General features: G+C 34.6%; 1 protein-coding gene across 1 annotated transcript; it reads right to left on the bottom strand.

Annotated features, from left to right (window-relative positions):
• Positions 1–69: 69 nt before the first annotated feature.
• LOC124437138 (nose resistant to fluoxetine protein 6-like) lies at positions 70–9,392 on the bottom strand. The gene is made up of 15 exons (XM_046987149.1): positions 9,068–9,392; positions 8,840–8,985; positions 8,681–8,765; positions 8,065–8,146; positions 7,545–7,810; positions 6,940–7,113; positions 6,591–6,684; positions 6,423–6,515; positions 3,150–3,315; positions 2,971–3,050; positions 2,242–2,376; positions 1,988–2,123; positions 1,436–1,625; positions 1,122–1,264; positions 70–312 (listed from the first exon to the last, which is right to left on the bottom strand). The coding sequence occupies exons 1-15, from the start codon at positions 9,366–9,368 to the stop codon at positions 202–204; spliced, it is 2,202 nt and encodes a 733-aa protein (XP_046843105.1). The 5' UTR covers positions 9,369–9,392; the 3' UTR covers positions 70–201.
• Positions 9,393–9,581: the final 189 nt, after the last annotated feature.

Genomic DNA, 9,581 nt, shown 5'->3' with positions numbered 1-9,581 from the left:
TGCACTTGTAGACATGTTTCAACAATACATGCATACACGATTTAATGTAGAGAACGATTAAGCCACCCATTAGGCACTTGGAATTTTTATTGCATCTGTTGGAGCGTCGTATTCATGGGAAATTAATTTCAATTCAATAATTATTTTGTAAATTATTCAATAAATTATTTCCTTTCCACATATTTATACATGGATTCTTCTTTAACGACGAGCACCGAGTTTTTCCAGATTTTGACAAGGGAACTCGATCACAACAGCCAGAATATAGGCACATAAGTACGACGCTGTTACAGCAGCAACGAAGTTGAATGCCTTTGTAAAGAAAAAAATGACTGAGTAAATAAATCCCAGAGGTTTATCAATCTTAAAAAAAAATAAATGTATGCGTTGTTCTGATCGACCAAAGAGCTTCAAAGAGAGTATGTTGTAATTAGCCATTGATATTTTTTTTCCTACTATGTTCACCTATAATACTTTATTACACGAGCCCTGGTAAAACAAGGTTATAGAAATCATTTAAATGGTTGAACATGTCATGAAGACGATCTAATCAACCAAGGTTTTTCATTTTTCATTATCAATCAACGAACAAGTTTTGGCTGAAAACGACACATCTGAGATTTTAGATAAAATAAAACACAATTTAAGAACTATTTAAAAATTTAATCAAAAGAACGACAATGCGTCGAGGCATCATAGAACGGGTGACGTCATAACGTGTATACTAATGAAATGCTATGACGTCATAACGTGTATACCTATGAAATGCTATGACGTCATAACGTGTATACTAATGAAACGCTATGACGTCATAACGTGTATATTATGAGTGCTATGACGTCACTCGTAAGTCATGGTAGTTTCACGTATGGCTATTAGCCAGTCAAAAGCCGTAATATTCTGTAATATTCTTTATGTTAACATGTTGCACCCATTGAATTGGACACATGTAATAACCATTGAGTTGTTATACCCGTTGAGTTGAGTTCTTCATAGAACTCAATGGTTATAACATTATATTTCGTATTCAATGATAATTATACGGTTACTTGTGTGATGCCATTTACATGCAAAATAAGAGAAAAGACATTTGAAATGGGAGTGAAGGAGCATATACTTACGATCGTCTGTACACTGTAGAAAAGCACAACTTTTGAACTATTGAACATGTATGTCAAGACAATGGGATGGACCAAGTAAGCACAATACGTTAGGCGGGCTAGAGGAACCCAGAAACTTGCTGAAAGAAATCGTTGAATAATACCTAAAACAACAGATGTTCATTAACCATTGAAAAACGTATTAAAATCTCGGTTCACCGCAACTTCACACGCAGTGTCAAAATCAAAACGATTCTACGAAGCGCAGCAACGTTTTCACTCCTTTTCTATGTTAGAAACGCATGCAACAGGAAAGCAACTCGATGTACACCTACCTCCATAGCCATAATGACAGGCATAGACGACCCAAGCTAGTGCCATGCTCCACGCCACTTTTGAGAACATTCCATAAAGGACTTTCTCGGTCTTAGTCCATTGACGTCCGTCCGTGACGTTATCATGAGGTGAATACACCAAAGTCATACCAACAGTAAAAGCTACTAACCATGCAATCAAAGCCACTGCCTGAACAGATAAAGTAGAAATACTGTTTTATTTCATGTACAACCCTTAACTATGACCCTCTTCTATGTACGAAATTTGGTGTGATGATCAAGTTACACTTTTCGTATAGACTACACTAAGTATGAACCTAAGCAGTGCAGGCCGAAAGGCTTAAGTTCACCCACATCATTCGGCACTGGCCATATATTAACAACACACCCACAGATAAGCAGACCAGCCATGAGAATAGTCAAGAGGCATTTTGCCTTGCAGACCCGAAACCTAAAGTTCACCACAAATTTTAACATGACGTCACAGGGAAGCAGGAAAAATTACGCGGGCTCCGCCAACAAGTGTGCAAGTAAAGAAAACGAGCAACTAACCCAAGTAGGTTTACGTGTTCCACTATAACTTCTGAACATGAAGTATCCCAACATAATGCCAATAAGATATGGTTGTACACGACAATAGGGTTTGCTGTAGATCATGTTAGAATAATTTTTTCGCGTCTCTGAAATTATAAAGCAATTAATGTCCAGTTAAGTGCAATAAATTTTCGTGAATTTGAAACTTATATTTACAAAAACTATTACAAGCTTTGTTGAGGGTAACATTAATGGAAACGATATATACCTACCCAAACAAATTCGACATGCCCCATTTCGACAACTCTGTTGGATCAATGTCATAATTACCATACAATACGGCAAGTATCATGGTGCTGGCCATCAAAAGTGAGCCTGCAGTAGCAAGAAGACCAACACGACAAAATCTATAATAGATTCATGATTGGACAAAAACTGTAATCAATAGATTTATGATTGGACGAAATCTGTAATCAATAGATTTATGATTGGACGAAATCTGTAATCAATAGTTTATGATTGGACAAAATCTGTAATGAATAGATTTATGATTGGACAAAATCTGTAATGAATAGATTTATGATTTGACGAAATCTGTAATAAATAGATTTATGATTGGACGAAATCTGTAATCAATAGATTTATGATTGGACGAAATCTGTAATCAATAGATTTATGATTGGACGAAATCTGTAATCAATAGATTTATGATTGGACAAAATCTGTAATCAATAGATTTATGATTGGACAAAATCTGTAATCAATAGATTTATGATTGGACAAATCTATAATAATAGACTAAAGATTAGAAAAATCTGTAATCAGTAAAAAAAAACGATTGGAGGAAATCTGCGAAGAACAGATTAACTACAGGAAGTTCGAGCAAAGTGAAAAATTAATTACGTTTAGCGTAAACGATTATCACAAAAAGATCACGTAAATTTTAAAGAAGTTTGGGCGATGAAGTACAAATCGCGTTTTAAAACAAAACGTTTTCAAACCTGTACGCTAGAATGAGTATCAAAGGAGAAATTACAAAGAACTGCATGTCGTTAGCGAGATACCATGACCATCCAGCACACTGCGAGTTAAAATATGAATAAAAATTAGTTCATAACACAGATACAACTTAATGTGAGCGATAAGTGCCCAAATACTAAAACATGAAATCAAAAAGTACCTGTTTCAAAAAGTCGGTCGGGTAAAAATTATTTATGTAGAGAAGATTAGTCCACCAATATCGAGAACAATACTTATCTTCAGTGGTCGACCATATTGGCGAGTAAGCAAAGAACGGTATGAGTTTCATGTAGAACAAGATCATAAACATCAATGATGGTGTAAGTCTGTAAAATGATCATAAACATCAATGATGGTGTAAGTCAGTAAGATGATCATAAACATCAATGATGGTGTAAGTCTGTAAGATGATCATAAACATCAATGATGGTGTAAGTCTGTAAGATGATCATAAACATCAATGATGGTGTAAGTCTGCAAGATGATCATAAACATCAATGATGGTGTAAGTCTGTAAGATGATCATAAACATCAATGATGGTGTAAGTCTGTAAAATGATCATAAACATCAATGATGGTGTAAGTCTGTAAGATGATCATAAACATCAATGATGGTGTAAGTCTGTAAAATGATCATAAACATCAATGATGGTGTAAGTCTGTAAGATGATCATAAACATCAATGATGGTGTAAGTCTGTAAGATGATCATAAACATCAATGATGGTGTAAGTCTGTAAGATGATCATAAACATCAATGATGGTGTAAGTCTGTAAGATGATCATAAACATCAATGATGGTGTAAGTCTGTAAGATGATCATAAACATCAATGATGGTGTAAGTCTGTAAGGTGATCATAAACATCAATGATGGTGTAAGTCTGTAAGATGATCATAAACATCAATGGTGGTGTAAGTCTGTAAGATGATCATAAACATCAATGATGGTGTAAGTCTGTAAGATGATCATAAACATCAATGGTGGTGTAAGTCTGTAAGATGATCATAAACATCAATGATGGTGTAAGTCTGTAAGATGATCATAAACATCAATGATGGTGTAAGTCTGTAAGATGATCATAAACATCAATGATGGTGTAAGTCTGTAAGATGATCATAAACATCAATGATGGTGTAAGTCTGTAAGATGATCATAAACATCAATGATGGTGTAAGTCTGTAAGATGATCATAAACATCAATGATGGTGTAAGTCTGTAAGATGATCATAAACATCAATGATGGTGTAAGTCTGTAAGATGATCATAAACATCAATGATGGTGTAAGTCTGTAAGATGATCATAAACATCAATGGTGGTGTAAGTCTGTAAGATGATCATAAACATCAATGATGGTGTAAGTCTGTAAGATGATCATAAACATCAATGATGGTGTAAGTCTGTAAGATGATCATAAACATCAATGATGGTGTAAGTCTGTAAGATGATCATAAACATCAATGATGGTGTAAGTCTGTAAGATGATCATAAACATCAATGATGGTGTAAGTCTGTAAGATGATCATAAACATCAATGATGGTGTAAGTCTGTAAGATGATCATAAACATCAATGATGGTGTAAGTCTGTAAGATGATCATAAACATCAATGGTGGTGTAAGTCTGTAAGATGATCATAAACATCAATGGTGGTGTAAGTCTGTAAGATGATCATAAACATCAATGATGGTGTAAGTCTGTAAGATGATCATAAACATCAATGATGGTGTAAGTCTGTTGTACATGACATGGTAATACATTTGGGTAAGGTAAAAATCTGTAAGATGATTTTAGACATTTATGGTCATCATACTATATACATCATGATAAAGTCATGTAATATTGTCAATCAAAAGTTCAAAACTCAATGATGGTGATGCAATCAATGGCTGATGCAATAACATGGTGTCAAATCATAGGGTAATATGAAGATAGATGATGCAATAACATGGGGCAAAATAGTGATGTTGAACTTTGAAGTTATTAACTTTTATTATCATAGATGCATTTCATCTATTTTTAATTTTCTAATGGGAAAATCTGTACATAGACATACTAGTTTATAACCTAGAAATTCAAAATAACCCTAGAAGGCATCAAGACTAAATTTAGGTAGAAACTAATGATGGTGTAAGTCTGATATAAACATCAATGATGGTGTAAGTCTGTAAGATGATCATAAACATCAATGATGGTGTAAGTCTGTAAGATGATCATAAACATCAATGATGGTGTAAGTCTGTAAGATGATCATAAACATCAATGATGGTGTAAGTCTGTAAGATGATCATAAACATCAATGATGGTGTAAGTCTGTAAGATGATCATAAACATCAATGATGGTGTAAGTCTGTAAGATGATCATAAACATCAATGATGGTGTAAGTCTGTAAGATGATCATAAACATCAATGATGGTGTAAGTCTGTAAGATGATCATAAACATCAATGATGGTGTAAGTCTGTAAGATGATCATAAACATCAATGATGGTGTAAGTCTGTAAGATGATCATAAACATCAATGATGGTGTAAGTCTGTAAGATGATCATAAACATCAATGATGGTGTAAGTCTGTAAGATGATCATAAACATCAATGATGGTGTAAGTCTGTAAGATGATCATAAACATCAATGATGGTGTAAGTCTGTAAGATGATCATAAACATCAATGATGGTGTAAGTCTGTAAGATGATCATAAACATCAATGATGGTGTAAGTCTGTAAGATGATCATAAACATCAATGATGGTGTAAGTCTGTAAGATGATCATAAACATCAATGATGGTGTAAGTCTGTAAGATGATCATAAACATCAATGATGGTGTAAGTCTGTAAGATGATCATAAACATCAATGATGGTGTAAGTCTGTAAGATGATCATAAACATCAATGATGGTGTAAGTCTGTAAGATGATCATAAACATCAATGATGGTGTAAGTCTGTAAGATGATCATAAACATCAATGATGGTGTAAGTCTGTAAGATGATCATAAACATCAATGATGGTGTAAGTCTGTAAGATGATCATAAACATCAATGATGGTGTAAGTCTGTAAGATGATCATAAACATCAATGATGGTGTAAGTCTGTAAGATGATCATAAACATCAATGATGGTGTAAGTCTGTAAGATGATCATAAACATCAATGATGGTGTAAGTCTGTAAGATGATCATAAACATCAATGATGGTGTAAGTCTGTAAGATGATCATAAACATCAATGATGGTGTAAGTCTGTAAGATGATCATAAACATCAATGATGGTGTAAGTCTGTAAGATGATCATAAACATCAATGATGGTGTAAGTCTGTAAGATGATCATAAACATCAATGATGGTGTAAGTCTGTAAGATGATCATAAACATCAATGATGGTGTAAGTCTGTAAGATGATCATAAACATCAATGGTGGTATCATAAAATGTCAATACCTTACGTAACGGTGGACATAAAAAAGCAACCAATTATATTTGCCGTCATTCTTCTCCATTTTTTGAAAGCATACGTAGGCAAGGAGCAAGCCACTGGATGAAGAAAGAAGAAAATAAAGTGATATCATAGTCACTAACCCTAACATCACTACCACCATGTACACATACCTCAAGAAGAAGAACGTATCGACGGAATAATAGGCATTTGTCACGGCCATCATTGACAGTCTACTGATAGCATCTTCCATGTCAAGTGGATTGGCTGAAAAAATGCCACACAAACTTTTTGTACTTTCAAAATCTGTTGACCAAAATACGTAATTCAAACTGACAAAGTGCCCAGGGGCGCAAAAAGACCTTAATGCAGTCCCGCAAAAAATCACAGTATTGAATATGACTTTCGGTACAACAGTTGAACCTAGGGACACCTCCCGGTAGCGGAGATCAGGTGTCCTCGCTAACGGCAGGTTCGACTGCACTAAATGTCCTTATTTAAATTCCAAAGTTTATTTCTTACCAACGAGGGTGCTTGAAATTGTAAAAAGAAACGCGTGTCCCAAGATCACCCAAAACATGCTAATGACGCGTATCCCACTTAAGCACGTGATCGCCTTTGACGTCACTTTTGTGTCGAGGATTTGGTTGGTGTTCCTTGTGAGTGAAAAACAACGCAGAAATTCAATCAAGCCACCTAAAGACGCGGAGAACGAATAAGGAAGAAAATTATTTGGAGGAAAACAGAAAATGATTTTTTTCCTTGGCCATTCGTTATGCGTGAAAAAATATCCGTCAAGTCTCAGGTACATTATTTGTGTAAGGAGGCAGTAGATATACAACAATAGATGACAAACTTCAGTAGCATGCTGGGAACAATTGTTGGGGGCTGCAGGGGCATGCTACCAAAGAATTTTTTAGAAAAAACTCGAAATGCCATTTCCTGGACTTTGAGAAGTGAAATAATGTCCACTGTAAAATGTCAAATGCATTCCCCCCGCACAAATTCAAAATTGATGCCCCTTGTTCACTTTAGCACCCACCAAAAATCAATAGCTGAGGCACGACCCTCCCCCCCCCTTTGCAAGCTTGCCACTGATCAACAAATGCTGCCAACATCTTAAATACCTGATGGCCGTTTTGGACGTAAGTAATTACTTTTCACTGACTCTGAAACAAGAGGTGTTCTTATATGATTTTTATTGTGTTGATTATATCCATCTTCATGAAATGCTCTTTCATTGTGAAGAACTTCTTCATTTTGTACTGAAGATGAAACCTCATCCACATATTTATTAGAAACTGTCTGTGAGACAAGAGATACACCAGGCCTGCCACAAACATCCATAAGTGTCCCCAGAGCACAAAGCATCAGAAGAAAACCACACAAGACTCTATAAGTAATCCAAAAATAGAACATATAAATCAAAGACACAAAATATTTCATGAACAGAAATTTTATTCGAATGAAGCTATCATCACATTTCAAAATAAAAGGTATAAGTTAATTAGCACAATTCTAAGCAAACATATTTGGAAAGCAAGAGGTTTATAGTATGTATATTAAAGGCTCCAATGTTTTTGACAGCCTCTGTTATCTCATGGTTTCGAATTGTAAGAATCGACTTTGAATAGATCATCAACTCACAATGTGATAACAACATCAGATGTATAGTCAGGCTTCTTTGGACAGGAGCAACCTCCGTATGTAATATTTACAAATTGGTTTGCTAAAGAAAAACAGAAATATGATCACAATAACAGCATGGTAGCAATGTTTGACATAACCAAAGAAAACCTTTGCGAAAGAAAAAATTCAGTTAGCAGTTTTATTTTATCATCGAGTTCTTCGGGCGAACAAATGCTATGACAAATTTCTGATTTATTGCAGCTAAAATATGGGAAGAACTTTTTTATCTATCGGACTTTAAATTTTATTTGAGTTACGTCAGTGTCACATGGATATGTTTTTATGATAATTAGTAAGCTCAACATTAAAGTCCGATAGATAAAAAAGATCACAAGAAAGAACCCTATTTAAGGACTGCAAATCAACATTAGGGAAGCATGGCATCATAAATAAAACAAATGATATGCTCTGACATAGCCATCTTAGGCAAAACCAGTTGCAGCCCAGCAATCTGTTAAGTTTTTTTGTGCAATCGATTTATGTAGTAAATATATTCCTTGATTTATATTAACTACATAAATCGATTGGTTAAAAAACCTAAATAGATTTCTGTGCCACCCATGGCAAAACTTACATATCGATATAGTACCAAAGACTTCTTTAAGATCAACCTTTCCACATGCAGATGGTAGACAAAAGCCTATTCTTAATGGCAAAGGCTAAAATAAACATAAAATGATCTGGTAAAGAACGCATCAAGAAATGTCCACGTTACGCAATTTCAATACAAAACCTTTCTGGTGAAATTTGAAATTTCGACATTAAAAGTGGTCAGGCAGTAATGAGCATTAGTTATCTCCAGGCATGAGTCAAATGAACCCAACCAGGCGAAATCCCCTCGAGATATACCAGCTGGTACTTTACCAATAGCATCAACATCTGGAAAAATACTCATCTCGAAAAACGAAATACAAACTTTGTTTATCATAGACGTCAAACATAAATAAAATAAGGTACTTACACAAAAAAAGGTTATCGTTATTCTTAGTTACATTAATCAATTCTTTTCTGCATGTTGAAATGTTTTGCGACGACTTCGTAAATATATCAGTTTCATAAAACTGCTTCACAAGATGGTCAACGGCTACATCCATAGCGGCCTTCGGCATTTTAAGCTGCTTCGAATCAACTTTAACAACATATTCTGGCAGTTCATAACTGTATCGTCCTGCAAGCAGGCATGGTACTTGAAAAAATACGCAAAAGCAAAAGAGAGTGTTTGAAATTCTTGAAATATTGGCAATCCACGAAGGAACAGCCATCTTACTTTCGTTCTTAATTTATTAAAATAACTAAAAAACGAGACCCGGATATGACGACATGATGGCAACCATATTGATTTATTCCTGACTTCACTCGTTTTCTACTTCATAATCCAAGAAAAATATAGGTAATGGTTGAATTGAGAAAATGACAATATACGTATAATTAGGAATCTAAGGTTAGTGTTTGAAAGTTTTTTCGTGATCTTCAAA

Source organism: Xenia sp. Carnegie-2017, unplaced genomic scaffold (genome assembly GCF_021976095.1).
Source record: "Xenia sp. Carnegie-2017 unplaced genomic scaffold, XeniaSp_v1 HiC_scaffold_16, whole genome shotgun sequence".
NCBI lineage: Eukaryota > Metazoa > Cnidaria > Anthozoa > Malacalcyonacea > Xeniidae > Xenia > Xenia sp. Carnegie-2017.
Note: the sequence above shows the minus strand (reverse complement) of the source record. Positions and strands in the feature narration are given on the sequence as shown.

Bases quoted from the DNA above. Each gene is read 5' to 3' on its own strand.
- LOC124437138 (XM_046987149.1), bottom strand. From the start codon at position 9,368: ATGGCTGTTCCTTCGTGGATTGCCAATATTTCAAGAATTTCAAACACT. The intron at 8,147-8,680 runs GTAAGTTTTGCC...GTTTTTCTTTAG, and splicing joins CTTTGGTACTATATCGATAT to CAAACCAATTTGTAAATATT. The intron at 1,626-1,987 runs GTTAGTTGCTCG...TTATCTGTTCAG, and splicing joins GAACACGTAAACCTACTTGG to GCAGTGGCTTTGATTGCATG.